The following is a 17,177-nucleotide window of genomic DNA, read 5'->3' as shown; positions in this document are numbered from 1 at the left end:
GAATAAGAGGACCAAAAGTTAAGTTAAGAATAAAAGTTTGTTCTTTCTAATAGTAGTGTTTGAGTCATGCTCTTAATTCAATCATTTTAATAGAATTTTCGAGTATTAAACAAAAAAATTCTGAGCCTCGAAAGCGATATTAGGATTGTAGTAAAGATTTGTGGTATTTTTTTGACGTCCTCAATTCAATCAATTCAATAGAATCCTCAAGTATCGTATAAAAAAGTTGTGAGTGTCTTAGAGTAGTAAAACTCTATTGATATTCTTAATTCAACCATTTCAGATCAAAGAAGTTACGAAACTCATTAAGTTTTTTTTCATGTAAAAATAATACTATATAGTGTATGTATATTGTTCGACGACCAGAATAAACAAATTAAACCGTCTTTCCTAACAATTTTGGACGGCTTCCAAAGCTTCAGTTCTTTCCCTCGATAACTGTAGGCTCTTCGGTCCGAGATTTGCAGAGAACGCGACGAAGTGGAATTTCATCTTCTTCAACCCGAAAAAATGTCTTCTTCGCTAACCTGTACTAGACTAACGCTATTTACTGTTGCAGCTGTTGCTATTCAGATCACTGGACTCTCATTTTTCGTCTTTGGGTTTTTCCCCGTCAAGCCTACACTATCCGGTGACAGGTGCTCTTCAGCTCTTTTTCTGATCCTTGAGCTACAATGAGATGGCATCATTAGATGATAGAGCTTCTGAAAGTAACTACGGTGTACACCTAGTTTGAAAGTTAGAATAATTTGGTGTAATTAAGCTTGCTTCAGCTGGACCAGCTGGTATTGTACTATGAACTCACCTCTCTTGGTTATTGAAGCAATGAGGTTGAATTCATCGGGTTTTGAAACATCTACTTTGCTGACGGGAGTTTTCTTTCTTGTTGAGATTTACACGGTGTAAATGTGATTTTTCTCCATCTGTTACTTGCCTTTTTCAGTGGGTCGGAAAGTTTTCGCGCGCCCATGTGCTATGCAAACCAAAATGAGAGTGAGAGAGATCTGCCTCCTCATGAGCTTCAGTCGCTATATCAGGTCCTTTCCAGGATATTACTTTTTTTTTTTTAGATCGTTATGCTCTTTATGTTCCTGGTTGAGGTTGAAATTGTGTCTGCTATATATAAAAGGATGGTTGATTGAATTTCAATGCATGGATGAGATTGCTTGCAAAGTAGGATCAAAATCTATGCAGACTCTGTCCACTTCGTGAGCTTATAGCCGCCGGTTCTTGGTTCTTAATTAGGGTGCCCTTTACTACTCTCCAAGATGTTTCTTGAGTCAATTATGTAAGATTTTAGGATTATGACATCAGAGTCAAACTAATGGGTTTTCCTTTTCTTATTCAAGTGATTAATCCTCTTCAAGTTCTTGGCATTTTATGAAATTATTTGATTTAATAGTTCCATTAGTGCTAGACTATATAAGACAACGATTTGAGCGTGATACTAGTTACATCACTAAGCTTTACAGAGTTGAAGTTATGATTCCATGGGCAACAATAAGATTACAGACGGATCCTTATGAAATTAATGGAAAATCATAGTCTCTCTCAGTAATCTCGGATACATTATGAATTTTTAGGGGTGAAGGAGTTGGTTACACTCGGTTAATGAGTCATCAAATGTTGAATAATAACTTCCATGCATGCAAGAGGAAGCTGTTGGTTTTTCATTCATTATATGTATTGTAATATAGTATGTGGTTTGAAATACATCAGGAGACAACATAGCTTCTGTCTCTTCACTCTGTATCTTCCCCCTTTCCTATTGATCTTTTAATTTTTAAATGCAAACAAGTTTACTGAGGACATTATCTGACTTGAAAACTTTTTCATATAGGAATTATCTGGAATTCCGCCTTTATATGATCAACTTATTCTAATGGTATGTGAGTTACAGTCAGAAACATGTAGTTTTTCAAGCTTGCCATTGTTGATAATTTTGTTTGGTGCTTGAAAGTAGTTTCATTCTATAACGAACATGTCAGTTTAGGTCATTGATGGTCTTCCAGCAGAATTTGTGCTTGGAAAGAATGGACGGCCTCCAACCAAGACCTTTATGGAGGCTATGCCATACACTCAATCATTGTTGGCAAATGGAACTGCAAAAGGTTACCATGCAAAGGCTACACCTCCAACTGTTACAATGCCCCGTCTGAAGGTAATCATTTCTTCATTCTTGATAATTGTGGCAAAAATGGTAACAAACCTTGTTTTTCGCATATGATTGCAGGCTATTGTATCTGGTGCTATCGGAGGATTCCTTGATGTGGCTTTCAATTTCAATACTCAAGCTCTACTTGATGACAATCTTCTTGGTAAATCAGTACAGTTTCAGTAAATGTGTAAACATATTTTGAATCTGAAAGTTAGATCATTTTTCATATTATAGGTCAGTTTTCTAAAATTGGTCGGAAAATGGTGATGTGCGGAGATGAAACTTGGCTTAAGTTGTTTCCGGGGCTTTTTATGAGGCATGATGGAGTTAGCAGCTTTTTTGTAAGTATAATACCTGATATGCAAAGAAAGATGTTGGGTGTAGTGCATGCTACTTCATGCCTTTATGAAACTTCAGTGTTCTGGTCTTAGTGCTGTAATGTCTTCATTCCTTACTGACATGGACTCTTGACACTGGGACAGAGAGATTGGTGGTTTACCTGGGTTTCTTTTTTTTTTTTTTTTCAATTTATTTGGGATCCAGTAGCTAGTTAGCTAAATATTGCCTGTGGCATGTTATCTAAGGATGTATCAAGCCAAAGTGAATAATTTTGTTCTATAGCTTTGTACTTAGCATTTTGTTCATCAGTTTGCTTCCTTCTTAGAGATTGCGTGGGTACATCATTTCTTTTTATCTTCCAATAGCTGCTGAATTTGTGTGTAGTCAATTCCTGTAGTTTCATAATTTTTAATTATCATAACACTTGTTTTATTTTTATGCATGGAACTAAGAAATAGTTATTTAATATGAAGATTTGTGACTTTGGCTGTGCAATCACAATGGTGTAAAGGAAGCTAATTGACTTTAGCCTTTTTGTTGTGTTTCTGATGCTCATGTGGCATATGTTGATTCCCTGAGCATTCTTTGAAACCTTCCTCATGATTAGGTTAATTAATTTAGAGAGAGAATATTTTTGGCTAGTTAATGGAAACGTATCTGCTGTTACAATTTTACTTGGAACTTCTTTGTTGCTTTGATGTTTTCAGGTCCCTTCCTGTATAGAACCAATTTGATGATTGAATGAACTCTATTTGGTAGCGAGAACTGTAAAAGTTATTAGTAATTTATAGTTTTAGAATAGGATATTCTATCTTAAAATTTTTAGTATTATTCCTAACTTGAAATCATAGTGAGCATGCTAAATTTTGCCAATTTATCGATAAAGTATGAAATGAAAGCCAATGTGATTTGGTTCAATGAAGCAAAAGAAAATCTGTGGGCAGAGTGGAAGGAGACGAATGACAAGATTGTTTGAGGATAGAAGCAACAATGTTGCTGAGATTAGGGCTTGACTACTCTATTAAATCTTTCTATGTTCTCTCTAAATTCTTATGTAATCATTCAAGTTTTTTTTTTTTTGTTGCAAGCCGATTGAAGTAGCTTTTTATAGATCTCTTTGGCCTCTCGAGGTCGATGCCTTATATCCACCTCCTTTTTTTAGACTCCTCTGAAGCGATGAAAAAAATTGTTCCATTTAAAAAGAATATAAATAAAAGAATGAAAAAAAAGTAGGAAAAAAAAAAATATATGAACCCACATATGAGCTATGTGTTGGACACTATTCAAATGAGCTCATTCATGGAAGGAGTGACAACATGTGATTAAATTAATTCTACTACAATAGTTTAAGATTTTATGTTAAAGAACAATTTAGAACATCACTTGATATACCTTGTTGCTTATATTTAGTCGAAGTTTGGATGAAAACTTCCCTTCTGTAGTTTTTTTAATGTGATCATGTATCTCTATCTTGTAGATTTAACAATATGGCATACACATTCAAGTCTCTTATTTCTGCAGGTTAAAGATACTGTAGAGGTAGATAAAAATGTTTCTCGACATTTAAGCTATGAGCTTAGCAAGAATGACTGGAATCTTCTTGTAAGTCGTTTTTGTGTACTTTTACCTTTTTTTTTTGGGCATTTAAATTGTATATGCCTATTACTTTTTTCTGCACTGAAATATCTAAATGCTCTACAATATCAAAATTTAAATTTAGATAGAAGATGATCTACAATTTAGTTAGTAATATGGTTTAACTCATAGGCTTTGTTTTCTATGTTATTCGAGTTTGTTTGTGTATATTTTTACAAACTCAGTAGTTTACTTTTATGTGTACCTCATTGGACAGGCCTTTGACCTTTGTCTCTCAACTTGGCGTGGATGATTTTATTTATTAGTCGTTTGTTTGGGTTGATTGCAGGTTTTTTCTTTGAACCTCTTTCATTAGTGTTTCTCAACTTTGTTACTTGATTATTCTGTCCTTAGTGAAACCTAAACATCTTTTTGTTACATTTTCTCCTGTGCATTTCTTCGTCTAATAATCTCTACAGTTGATTGCTTTCACCGTAAAACTATGCAATTTTGACTTTGTTTAGAACTCAATATGTGACTACATCATTTATTTTACAATTGCAAAATACTTATGAGGCCTGTTTCATCTTCATGCCAAATCTTCTATCATATTATTTAAATAATATTAATCTACTACATAATAAAAATGCAGTTTTTATTACTTCTAACTGAATCTTCATTTCAGATTCTTCATTATCTAGGTTTGGACCATGTTGGGCATATTGGTGGTCGAAACAGGTGCATTTATCTGTTTCTAACTTTTTAACATCTGATATATTTAATTATTTTATTTCATGAGTTTCATTCAGATGTTTTATCTTTTCAGTCCCTTAATGGCCCCAAAACTTATGGAAATGGATGAAGTGGTGAGGATGATTCATGCCAGTGCCATGATGAGCCCAGAAGATAATAAAAGGACTCTTTTGGTTTGTTTCACTTCCTCATTTTCTTTGACTTGTTTCATGGTTCTGAAACTTATCCTCTCTTATCACAGCCAAGAAGATGATAGTGCTGTTTGGCATGCCTGTTTGATGTGTGCCTTTTATAATCGAGCTTCAGTCAGAATGCATTTACTGCTTCATTGTTTCTGGAAGCTTATTCCTTTCCAATAATTAACTGAAATTTCTTATGAAGAACTTATACAAGTGGGGTGACCAGAATCCCAAAGTGTTGTGCTTAAGAAGGAAACTCCTCAGATCAAAAGTGAGGTCAAAACATGAACCTTCCTTATGGTCTTGAGGATGTATGGAAGTCTTCAAAAAAATTCCCCCCAAATTCCCAAAACAAAGTCATTGACACAACCTTGGGAATATCTTTCCCCAGCCCCGTGGCCCTGTTCCAAATTGAATATCGAGAAGATATTTACATTAATTTGGAGGAGTGCCTCAAAGATCAGAACTACTTAAGTTTGTCCCAAATAAAAGAAGAAAACGGGTGGGCTGTGAACGAAAAGGTGGTCCAAATCTTTCCCAGAAGTAATTGCTATATAGAAATGCATATATGAACCGGGAGGCAAAAAAGATGGACATTTCTTTTAATCCACTATGAGTTGCTAATTTTCATCTAAACCAGTCTAAATTAGCGCTTAATTTTTTTGGCACTTTTGGTTTCCTTGACTAGCGATTGTAAGCCTTCCTGGAAGTTAATTTCCCTTTCCATATTGTCCTTATTAATGACTACTCATGTATTCCCGGAAATCGGAATGGATATAAATTCGTCTGGCTCGTTTGTCTAAGACTGTAAACTCAAATCATGCCAATGATTTCACTTATAATCGTTTAATTTTGAACTTCAAGGTAGGTTGTGGTGAGTGACCATGGGATGACTGAAAATGGCAATCATGGTGGGTCATCGTATGAAGAGACTGACTCCTTGCTTCTTTTTATTGGATCAAAAAGCCATGCCACTGACTCTGCATCAGTTATCAGCAATGATGTTAACCAGGTATTCAACTCCTACACGCCCAGTATGTACTAAATAATTCATTCTATAAACTCCGTCAGATACATTACTGTTCGTTCCATCCAATTGTTCAAACAGAATTATCATTTCTTCAAACTTAGCTTGAACCCTTTTCTTTGAACTTCTACATTCTATTTGTGTTCTAGTGAAACAAAAATATGAACAAGAGTCAGAAACTTGTATTACTTTCACAGTATTGATAAGGAAGATCTTGCTGTCTATGCTTCTTTCTTTCTTTTTTTTCTTCCATTTCTGTTTATTCTGAATGTTTTCTTATTTTCTGACTTACCTAGAATGTGGTTCAGGTCGACATTGCAGCCACTTTAGCTCTTTTATTTGGTGTGCCAATACCCAAAAACAGTGTCGGCATCATGATTCCAGGAATGGTGGACTCTTTGAAGGGTAAATTCCCCTTTCCTTGTGCATGAGGCATTAATGGGTTTCAGAATCGAAATAAAGTTATTGAAATGCAGAGGGAAAAGAGAAAAAGAGTGGGCTATATGAGCAATCTGCTTTATCTTTTGTCATCAATTTCTATTATTAATACCTAGTGCTAGAATGCAACATACTTGGTGCCTTTTGGACTTGTATCGCATGCCAACTTGTGTGATCTTAATGCGACACCTTTTTCTGGATGATTTCAGATATGCAACAACTGAGGGCACTGCAATTGAATTCTTGGCAATTGCTTAGATTGTTACAAAGACAGGTACCTGGTTTTCAATGTGGAAGTCACCCATGTGATGGCTTTTCAGGTGATAATGGATATAGTGGTAATGGTATTATGGAGAAGTTTTGCCGGTTGTATTTGCGTGCTGCAGCTCTTTATGATTCCTGGATATCAACGGAGCTTTCCAGGTGGGCACAGATCATCTATTTGGAGAACTTGTTCCATGGATCAGGAAAAATTAACTTTTTCCAGTAATTTGAACAGGTCTGATAGCAGAGAAGACAAAAGTGAAATTATTGCAGCATACTATGAGTTTCTGATAAGTGCAAATCAATGGTTATCACACAAAGCTACTGATGTAAGAATTATTATTATTATTATTTATTCTTTATCATCATTTTGGAACAAACTCTGAAATTTCATGTAATATTCGATCATTTAAGAATGTTCTTTGTGGCTGATTGTGAATTGTCACTTCTGTTTTATTTGCAGAAACCTGCTAAAGTTATTGCTTTTGGAGTGATGTCAATGATCTTATCTTGTCTAATATTTTCTGCCGTCCTTTACTCTATTATCCAAAAAAAATATTTTGGAGAGAAGCGGCTTTCCAATGGTATTCTCACATGGCATCTTGATGAGGGTTTTTCTCTGTCTGTAATATTCATCCTGGTTATCAGTATGGGATCCAGTTCCATGGTTGAGGAAGAGCAATATATTTGGCATTACTTGATCTCCACATTGAATATGCTATTGCTTCGTAAAACATTGCAGTTCTTTAAAAAAGATAGCACCTGTGGTCTTTTTACTTTGTTTAGTGGACATGAAAGAACTAGTTTAAGGGCATCTTCCATCTTCACCCTCCTTATCACTGGAAGAATTTTAAGGGGCTGGCATCAAGGAGGTGTCAATTGGACATATCTTCCAGACATATCGAAATGGCTTGAGCAGTCGGGGACTGATCTTCAGCTGATTCAATTAACCTCTGTTCTCCTTACAATAATATTATGCTTATTTTCTCTATCGTTATTAAGAAGGAAAACAAAAATTATTCTAGTGGTTGGATTTAACTTTTTTATGTCGGGATTGCTTGTACTGCATCATATTGTGAAATATCGACACAATACATCAGTACCATCCAGCAACGCTGCTACTTCATTAGCACAAATCATTTATGCAACTCTCGGTATTACTACAGTCGGGACTGCTCTGGCTGTACCATGGGTCATGCCTATTCAGACTTCCAACGTATGTTCAAGTGATCATGCAGTTTCTCGTCCTTTTAAAATTGGGAGTCAGTCTCAACATCCAGAATTGAGAGATTGTTTATATATTACTGGGTGGGTGTACATAGGCTCTTGGTGTCTTCTGCAGTTGCTTCTCCAACAGCCAGTTAATACAGCAGTAATGTTACTCATTCTGGTGCAAATTTATGCCAGCTTTCTATTCTTTTCTAAAGGGATGCAGCAGCAGAAGCAATGGGTCGAGGTGAGTTTACATAGATGCATTATGATGAATTGTTTTTTGCTGTCTCTTATACTTGTTCATCTTTGGCAACGTTAATGCATGCTAATGCTGGATGGTTATTTCTTGCTTTAAAGGTTGCTGTGTTGTACTATATAGGAATGGCTGGCCATTTTGCGCTGGGGAATAGTAATTCCCTAGCTACAATCGACGTTGCTGGAGCTTTCCTTGTAATTTCTTCTCCCTTGTGCTCCACAGAATTACTTATTATGCTCTCTTGAACTTTACAATAACTATTTTATCCTTGTCAGGGCGTTTCAAACTACTCAACGCTATTTTCTGGCATATTGATGTTCATTATCACTTACGCATCACCGACACTGCTGCTGCTAAGTATGGTGATGTATATCTCAATTAAAAATCTAGACATTGCTGCCTCTACCCAAGGTGCAGATTCCGGACATGTTCTAAAGATGACTCTTGGCCTTCCTTGTCTGGTTTCACTGACTGTCAATTCGATCTTGCTGATCGCTTACACAATAGTGTTGATCTTAATGAGGAACCATCTCTTTGTTTGGAGTGTTTTTTCTCCCAAGTAAGTCCTCAGGAATTCTCTATCTGACTTTCCGCTCTACCATAGGATTACCTACACGTAAAACTTTTAGGATTGAACGTTACAGAACTTCTTATTGTCTCAAGTATAACTCAATTGGTTAAGAGATTATTATATGTCTAGACTTATGATTTGACTTATTTCTCCAGGTATTTATACGCGTGTGCCACGACCGTGTGCATCTTGATTGGAGTCTTTATCGTGGCAGCAACAGTAACCTATGCACATATGGTGCTGGCCCTGCGCCGAAATATGATAGCCTCCATTAATGAAACGAGATAAGAGCCTGATTGTTCTTTTAAATTCATTGGTACTCTTACAGATGATTATGCATCAAGCAATTCTTTAAAGTAATTGTTCATCAATTTTTTAGATCAAGTTAAATCTAGTGTTCCATTCAATCCTTGTTTGTTTATTGAGGAGAAATCTTCCTTTTGCCATTCATCTCCTGCGTTAATTTTGTTGCTTCACAATTATGAATGCGAGATCCATATATTCATTCTTAAAAGGGATATGTTATATAAATCCAAACAGAAAAGTTTCATTCATTGAAATAAATATGTTCTCTATTAAGAGTTGACTATTAGGTTCGGTTCTATGTGTTCATTCAAGTCGAACTTTGTCTATTGACTAAAAATCTTTCAATTTTATTTTTGACCGTCACAATGCTAATTTTTAGATGATATTTTTATAAGAGTTAATTGAGCCCTTTTCTAATTTGTGTAACCATTTATGGTATTATTGCACACAGTTTTCATAATTTGGGATCTGGGCACCTTCAATTTAATATTAACTATAAAGAATTTGAATAATTTGGAATTGCATGATACGGCGTCGTTTCACGTTGGCGCCAAATTTGTCTCTAGAAATTTAACAAAACCCGAATCACGCTGAACAAGTGGAGCACAGTTGAGTACTAAGCTTGCGTTTCAAGCAATATAATACCCGAAAAGACTAGAACACCCTTCCGTCGCGCCTTATCCGCCGTCTCCCCGCCGCCGCAGATTTCTAGGAAGATTTCACTCCGAGAGCTTAACTGGTTACCCTTCTTTCTTCACAGGATATTCCCAAGGGTAAAAGATGGAGTGGTCGAAGAACTTGCTCATACTCGGAAAGAATCATCAAGAATCCTCTGCGAATCTTCTCAGCCACCGACCGAGTCTTCCTCCGCTTAGATAGGCCCCAAGTCTCGGGAGCGATCGAACTCTCTACGCCACTTGAAAACCACCATCTGGATTTTGGTACTTCATTAAGACTGTACGAAGTGCGAAATTGAGACTAAGATGAGAAGAGGTTTAAGAAGCAAGCGGGAAAGAAAAAAGAAATCGAACAATGTGAAGGACGGAATCGAGAGCTTTTGGACGATTTGTCCATATTGCTATTATATCTACAAGTACGAGATAGTGTATCTCGACTGCTGTCTCCGGTGCCAGAACTGTCAAAGGGCTTTCCAGGCGGTCGCCATTAAAGGACCATTACCCAAGATTACAACGATGGAGGGGAAGGAGCTGTATAATGTTAGTCTAGGGTTATTTAAAATTTGCTACTCTTCTGAAGAGATTGCGGCTGCGGATGATAAAGAAACAAAGGTCGATGTTAACAGTAAGACAACTGTAGGTTATGAAACTGAGGATTATATCGATGTCGATTCTGGTAGTAATAACATACAACGAAGAAGGGTGATTGCGAACCAGGAGAGCACATCAACTCATCTGAATATCAAGGAATTTTGTGAAAAGTTGAAGGAGAAATTGGGTACTCTCGACGAGGATGATCGTGCAAAGCAAGAGATTTCTCAGTTACAGTCAAGATCTTGTGGGGAACTTTCAATCGTGCAGTCGGTGGGAACTGGAGAGACAATCAGAAGTGGGATTGAGAACAGACGTGGATTGATGGCTGCTGATCATTTGGACAATGAACTCAACGGGGAATATGAATGTGGCGAGATGGAATTTTGCATGGATAATGATGATATCTTCGTTGATTTACCAGAACTTTGATGTTGGAACTTGGAAGTAGCAGCTATAGTATCTGGAGTGCTGGTTTTTGTTCGTTTTCAAATTATTTTGTTATTGTTGAAAACTGGTGACTGAATACTGGAAAGTTCTCTCTTGATGTATGAAAAGAGGTCCTCGCTTTGTAAGTTCTATTCATCCCTTAATATATTGTTATAACTGAAGTACAAGCCTGTTGCAGAATATTATGAATTGTGGACAATATCTAGATTTTTGTATTGCATTTTCTCTAGCTTTCTATAGTACTGCTCAATCATTTCCAGCAAAATTCAGAAGTGGTAACTTCACATAGTTCTCTTGATTCAATGGATTACTTTAGTAGTGGCAATATGCCTGAAACAGAGTAATGGCTCTCATAGTTGATCACCTTATTTGATTGGATTTTTAATGGATGTCTGTTGCTCTATTTTTTGATAGCATGCTTTGTCTCCACGGATCTCCAACCCAAATTATCGATATAGCCTTGTGATAAGAGTATATTGGACTAGTTTGAAGTGACTCTCCAAGTGCTTAGAAACCAACGACCACCCATCCTTTAGGTTGCAATTATCAGTCCTAAACATAACTAAGACAACTTCTGTTCAACGAGCAGCAGTAACCGGACTATCTTCCAAGCCACACACCTACTGTATAATGCCGTCCCAAGATCCTTGACTGCATGGAACTTGTAGCTTGTAAGAGATGAAGTGACTCCTAGGAGTATGGGTCGAGGCAGAGATGGGATTTAAGTTATACAATGTGGGGTTGTGATATTTGTTAAAGATAATGAAATATTTTAGATGAAACTTCTGATGGTGTTAGTGCATTCTTGAATTGGAACTGTACAATAAGATATGTAATGAAATGTTACGAACATTATCATCTACCATTGGTAAATTCTGTTCATGGGGATGGCTGAGATGTGATTTGGTTAAATTACTCCGAGTCTCCAGATCTTATCATTATAAATACAGAATCAAAATGCATGATAAATGGGAATTATGTTTTGTTCTCAAAAGTAAATGGCAATTATGAGATTGGATATTATATAATCATCTTTAAGCACAGGAATAAAGCAATTAATTAGTTCTCCTTCACTCTGAAAATGGAGAATTTCAGTGTACAAAAAAACCTCAATAGTCATACTTTGCAGCAATTACTGCTATTATCTTCCCTTCCAGAAAGGTGCAACTGAAAGGCGAACCTTGTTACCCCATGGTTTTACTGCACCAGGTAACTATTGCAGACACCACATTTTTCTTCTTCACTGTATAGATGTCGTTTCATTGTCTGAACAGGTCATGCAGTCCATCCAGAGCTACCCAACTTCAGGAACTATGGAACGGATCTATCCTCAATGGCAACCTCCAACAATCAAGAATTACAGCCCAATCTCATCCTTGCCAAGGAAGGAGCCTAAATTATATGCAGCCCAGAAGCACCGCCTGGCAGAGCAGAACAGAAGGAACAGAATCAGCGGCCAATATGCCACCCTCCGTGCCATCCTCCCCAGCCTATCCAAAGTTAGTCCCAACTTCCTTAAAAATCTATCTCGAATTGATCTTTAAAACCCACACGTTAAACTTTGTGTGTACTGACACTTGAAAAGAAATGGTTATGGACACAGACGGATAAGCGTAAGCACAAAAAGGCTTTTGTGCTTGCTGAGACAATCCGTAGGGTGAAGGAGCTTAAGAAGCTTGTATCGGAAAAGACAGCAGCCAATCGAGGGGTCAAGGAATGTGGGATCCCTAGTGGGGCAAATAGGTTGAGCTTAGAAAACTGCGATGGTGTTGAAGGGATGGTGAAGGCTGTAATGAGCTGCGAAGACAGGCAGGACATCATGGCAGAATTGGGGAAAGCACTGAAAACAGTGAAGATGAAAGTGGTGAGAGCAGAGATGGTGACTGTGGGTGGAAGGAACAAGTTTGTTTTGTGGATGCAAGGCCCTAAAGAAGGACCTGCAGCAGGAGGGGTTAAGAGGGCTTTGGATGCTGTTATGAGAAAGTCTTCATGGATTGCTAGAAAACCCAGAACTGATTGGCATACCCGACTCCCAACACCTAACAGGTACGGCTATTGAAAATGTCTGTTCTTTCTCTAAGTAACATAATTAGCAGTTTGTAATTAGTTGTGATGGCCTTTCTGGAGCCATCCACCCTCTAATATCAATACTATCGGGACATAATACCGAAAATTATATGTAATTGCCGACCTTTTCCGCCTCATTTTGTGATTCTTCTGTAAGTAGTTAAGTTCATTTAGATTTGGAAAAAGCTTGCCTCTTTCCAATTCAAAACCATGGCTGCTTTCAAGGGTTGCTTCAAGTTATTGTTGTTTGTAACCTTGTCATTGGCTTGCATCAACATGAGCTTCGCTACTCGTCGTCGCCTTCTCGATACACCAGCAGCTCCACCTCCAGTTCCTCCGCTGCCATTCCCTCCAAAATCCTTGCTGCCACTGCCCAAGGCCACATTACCACCGCTACCATCCACACCGGCATTGCCTCCCCTTCCGACGATTCAACCACTGCCGAAGCCTCCCTTACCTCCATTTCCTTCAGCACCAACAATGTCAAAGGCTACCTTGCCCCCTATGCCACCATTACCAACAATTCCCTCAGTTCCTACCACACCAACAACCGTGCCATTGCCGCCGGCCTTTCCTTTCTCATCACTGCCCCCATCCAAAGAGGCCATTCACTTACCGAGCAAGATCTTGAAAGGGCGTATGGAGTGCAAGGCAACAAACGGAAAAGCAGAGAGGGTAACAGGAATACAGGTCAGGAATGAGAATCAGAAACGAAGGAACAGAAAGCATAAAAACAGGTGGGAGAGCAAAGAGAAGGAGCTGCCATAGCCTTCATTCTTTGCATTCATCATCACTACGAATCATCCAATTTTTTTAAATAAAACTTATCTCCTTAGATCACTATTAGAAATTTAATAACTATTTATTTTTTAATTTTTTTTGAAAAAATCTCACTTTATTGGACGTTCTTCTCTTTTACCTATTAAAACATAATTTGTAGAACTAAAAACAAAACAGAACAAGCTATGAGGTAAGTTTTTGTTTTTTTTCTTATATATGGAATAGACAGAATATTTGCATGGTGGAATTTCAAATCGAGAGTATGACGGTCATACGTAACGGGCCCAAGCGAATAAATTTGCTAGTAGTGGGTTTGGGCTATTATAAATGGTATTATAGCCAAATATATGCTAACCGTGGATTTTAGTTTATTACAAATGGTATCAGAGCCAAACACGAAGTAGTGTGCCAGAGAAGATGTAGGCGTCCAAGGGAGATGTGGGCCTCCAAAGGAGACGTGAGCGTGTGTTACATGCATTGACTTGCCAAAACTTTGACTTTTTTATTTAGTCTCTTTAACTTAAAATAAATTATTACAACTGTAATCATATTTTAATTACTTTAATTAGAGTTGAAAATATGAATTCTACTTGCATTCCTAATCTTCTTCTTGTTTCTTTTTTTTATTTTATTTTTATTTAAAGAAAAATAACTGAAAATCATTAAATTAAGTTTGAGTAAAATAAAGCTTAAATTTTTATACACAAAGTCATCGGTTTGTATACAGCTTGCTTTGAATAATAGGACGACTTGTTCTTTTTTAGAATAAAGGTCAAAGAGTCAAGTTTGACCGGTCACGTCAAATTTGAAAATTAAAATAATAATAATACACAACCTTTTAGATGAAGTTACCTTTTAATTACTTAATTAATTTCCTCTTTATTTATCTTTCTAATAATGTTTTTAACCATATAATCAAATTATGACATCACACTTAATTTATTTTAAATTTATAAATGGCTAATTTCTTATGAGATTGTACCTGGGGAACAAAACTTTTCTATGCGAAAACCTCTCTCTAATTGACGCGTTTTAAAACTTGAGGAAAAGCTTCGGAAGGAAAAGTCTAAAGAGGACTGACATCGGTGCGAGGATGTTGGGTCCCCAAAGAGGGTAAATTTTGAGAAGGGGGCAGGCTCTTCCTAGTGGACGCGTTTTAAAACCTTGTGTTGCGCCAATTAGGATAGTAGGGAAGGGGTGGAAATCTCTCTCCTAATAAACACATTGGAAAGCCCAAATAAGATAATTTTTTTAATCTTTAAATGGTGGGATGAATAAGCCCATGAAAATAACAAATAAATAAATAAATATACACACATACGGTAACCAATGAAAAATGTGGATTCATTATGGTTTTTAAGAATGGAATAAGGTTAGTTGTTAGATATACATCAACCTCATCTCAAAATAAATGCTACCTAAATTCACATAAATTATTAATATATACACTGTTTAATTCATCATCAAAAATAAAATTGGAATCTTTTATTACTATTTATTATATGGAGAAAAAATTAAAAGGTAAAAGAACATACAATAAAATATAATTTACCAAAAACAAAAAACCCCCACTTCTTAATTTTCATCAAATAAGTAAAAATATTTTGGTAATTTAAAAAAGGAAAGTAAGAGGAAAAAGAAAGGAAGTTGGGGCATAATGGAGGAGAAGCGCGTAAATTGGGGGCGGGAATTGTAAATATCGAAAAGAATAGGGGTTGGAAGAGTAAAAGCCCCGTCTTTTGGGCGTTAATGCTATAAATTCCCTTCCCCACATAGTCGTCTTCCCCAATTCACCGTTCATTCTTTGCGTATTACAGAGTACTCTGTTAGCATATGTCTCATAGACCTCTCGTTCCACACTATTCCTCCATCGCCTTCGGCCTCCATTCCCATCTCTTGGTTTCTAGCGATATGACCTCTAATTCTAATTGGTCTTCTTAATCCCTTCCCGTTCTCTCCGATTTCCCAGATCATATCCTCTGATTCTTCCTGTTTGTTTACCCAGAAAAAATTTGGTTTCTGAAAAATGGGTGTGAAGGGATTTGTTGAAGGTGGAATTGCTTCGATTGTTGCAGGCTGTTCGACTCACCCGCTTGATCTGATTAAGGTCCGAATGCAACTTCAGGGCGAGAAACAGGGGCCTACGGCTGCTGTTCATAATCTCCGTCCGGCTCTTGCTTTTCAGAACACCTCTGTAACGGCTCCGAGGGCGATGAATTTACCAACCCCGCCGCCGCGTGTTGGCCCAATTTCCGTTGGTGTTCGTATTGTGCAGCAGGAAGGAGTTGCGGCTCTGTTCTCTGGCGTTTCCGCCACCGTTCTACGGCAGACTCTGTACTCGACTACCCGTATGGGGCTGTATGATATTCTCAAGCAGAAGTGGACCGATCAGGATACTGGGAAATTGCCGCTCGTTCGGAAGATCTCGGCCGGATTGATCGCCGGTGCGATTGGTGCTGCAGTTGGGAATCCGGCTGATGTGGCGATGGTTCGAATGCAAGCCGATGGCCGGTTACCACCGGCGCAGCGACGGAATTACAAAAGCGTGGTGGATGCCATAACCCAGATGGCACGCGGCGAAGGCGTTACAAGCCTATGGCGTGGTTCATCGTTGACGGTTAACCGTGCGATGTTGGTAACGGCCTCGCAGTTGGCATCGTACGATCAGATTAAAGAGACGATTCTCCAGAAGGAATTGATGAAGGATGGGTTGGGAACCCACGTGACAGCGAGTTTCGCTGCTGGGTTCGTGGCGGCGGTGGCGTCAAATCCAGTGGACGTGATTAAAACGAGGGTGATGAACATGAAGGTGGAGGCCGGAGCGGCGGCGCCGTACTCTGGCGCGTTGGATTGCGCGTTGAAGACAGTACGGGCGGAAGGGCCGATGGCGCTGTACAAGGGGTTCATTCCAACGATATCGCGGCAGGGGCCGTTCACGGTGGTGCTGTTCGTGACGCTGGAACAAGTTCGAAAGGTGCTTAAAGATTTCTAATCAAATAGAGATTTTATGGGAATATTATTATATTTGGCCTTCTGGGTTAAGTTTAAGATGCTTAATTTGCGAATCGTTTGAAGCTTCTTCGTTGTATGTTCGTTTCATCACGTATTGTCTCTGCCATTATTAATATAACAAGTTTTGTTTCTTTTTTCTTTTTTCCAAAAAATGGCTATTTTAAGAACTTAAGTTAAACACACGTGTAAGATCCCACATTGATCGAATAAGCGTTCCAAATGAGGTCGACTCAAAGGACAATATTTATTAGTGATGATTCATATTTATTTATTTGGAAGGATGAAGTTTGTAATTTTTATATTAATAAATTATAGAATGAAGAATTGATTCTTAAATTGACTTATTAGAGCATCTCCTTAAAGAATCTATTCTTGGAGTCATGTGCATTGGATTAATCAATTCATTTAAAATAAATAAATAAATAAATATATCAAAATAGGGCTTTTTGTTTGAAGAAGAAGCAGGCCCAATAATGAGAATGGGCCGATCCACGTAAGAAGGAGCCCAACAAATTTACCCGA

At 37.6% G+C, this 17,177-nt stretch overlaps 3 protein-coding genes across 7 annotated transcripts; all 3 read left to right on the top strand.

Annotated features, from left to right (window-relative positions):
• Positions 1-376: 376 nt before the first annotated feature.
• On the top strand, positions 377-9,184 carry LOC111497100 (GPI ethanolamine phosphate transferase 2). Of its 3 annotated transcripts, XM_023147745.1 has the most exons (17): positions 377-638; positions 944-1,037; positions 1,841-1,885; positions 1,994-2,161; positions 2,234-2,318; positions 2,393-2,499; positions 4,019-4,099; positions 4,758-4,810; positions 4,899-4,998; positions 5,873-6,016; positions 6,340-6,436; positions 6,679-6,892; positions 6,969-7,062; positions 7,197-8,189; positions 8,303-8,395; positions 8,477-8,760; positions 8,928-9,184. In XM_023147745.1, exons 1-17 carry the CDS (start codon positions 511-513, stop codon positions 9,058-9,060), a joined length of 2,913 nt encoding a protein of 970 aa, XP_023003513.1. In that variant the 5' UTR covers positions 377-510; the 3' UTR covers positions 9,061-9,184. The 3 variants fall into 3 exon arrangements, with proteins under 3 accessions (XP_023003513.1, XP_023003516.1, XP_023003515.1); XM_023147748.1 differs by lacking the exon at positions 8,928-9,184 and having other exon boundaries at positions 8,325-8,395; positions 8,477-8,580; XM_023147747.1 differs by lacking the exon at positions 377-638 and having other exon boundaries at positions 978-1,037; positions 1,989-2,161.
• Positions 9,185-9,685: 501 nt separating this feature from the next.
• Positions 9,686-12,988, top strand: LOC111497466 (transcription factor bHLH131-like). Of its 3 annotated transcripts, XM_023148267.1 has the most exons (4): positions 9,686-10,917; positions 11,926-12,005; positions 12,071-12,295; positions 12,400-12,988. In XM_023148267.1, exons 1-4 carry the CDS (start codon positions 10,893-10,895, stop codon positions 12,853-12,855), a joined length of 786 nt encoding a protein of 261 aa, XP_023004035.1. In that variant the 5' UTR covers positions 9,686-10,892; the 3' UTR covers positions 12,856-12,988. The 3 variants fall into 3 exon arrangements, 1 of the variants encoding a protein (XP_023004035.1); XR_002720615.1 differs by lacking the exons at positions 12,071-12,295; positions 12,400-12,988 and having other exon boundaries at positions 11,892-11,985; XR_002720614.1 differs by lacking the exons at positions 12,071-12,295; positions 12,400-12,988 and having other exon boundaries at positions 11,884-11,985.
• Positions 12,989-15,331: 2,343 nt separating this feature from the next.
• On the top strand, positions 15,332-16,792 carry LOC111497145 (mitochondrial uncoupling protein 5-like). The gene has a single exon (XM_023147818.1). The coding sequence runs from the start codon at positions 15,670-15,672 to the stop codon at positions 16,633-16,635; it is 966 nt and encodes a 321-aa protein (XP_023003586.1). The 5' UTR covers positions 15,332-15,669; the 3' UTR covers positions 16,636-16,792.
• The last annotated feature ends 385 nt before the right edge of the window (positions 16,793-17,177 follow it).

Source organism: Cucurbita maxima, unplaced genomic scaffold (assembly GCF_002738345.1).
Source record: "Cucurbita maxima cultivar Rimu unplaced genomic scaffold, Cmax_1.0 Cma_Scf00023, whole genome shotgun sequence".
NCBI classification, from domain to species: domain Eukaryota; kingdom Viridiplantae; phylum Streptophyta; class Magnoliopsida; order Cucurbitales; family Cucurbitaceae; genus Cucurbita; species Cucurbita maxima.
This window is presented reverse-complemented; position numbering and strand designations above follow the sequence as displayed.

Bases quoted from the DNA above. Each gene is read 5' to 3' on its own strand.
- LOC111497100 (XM_023147745.1), top strand. From the start codon at position 511: ATGTCTTCTTCGCTAACCTGTACTAGACTAACGCTATTTACTGTTGCA. The intron at 2,162-2,233 runs GTAATCATTTCT...ATATGATTGCAG, and splicing joins TTACAATGCCCCGTCTGAAG to GCTATTGTATCTGGTGCTAT. The intron at 4,811-4,898 runs GTGCATTTATCT...TTATCTTTTCAG, and splicing joins CATATTGGTGGTCGAAACAG to TCCCTTAATGGCCCCAAAAC.
- LOC111497466 (XM_023148267.1), top strand. From the start codon at position 10,893: ATGTATGAAAAGAGGTCCTCGCTTT. The intron at 10,918-11,925 runs GTAAGTTCTATT...CATACTTTGCAG, and splicing joins TGAAAAGAGGTCCTCGCTTT to CAATTACTGCTATTATCTTC. The intron at 12,296-12,399 runs GTTAGTCCCAAC...TTATGGACACAG, and splicing joins TCCTCCCCAGCCTATCCAAA to ACGGATAAGCGTAAGCACAA.
- LOC111497145 (XM_023147818.1), top strand. From the start codon at position 15,670: ATGGGTGTGAAGGGATTTGTTGAAGGTGGAATTGCTTCGATTGTTGCA.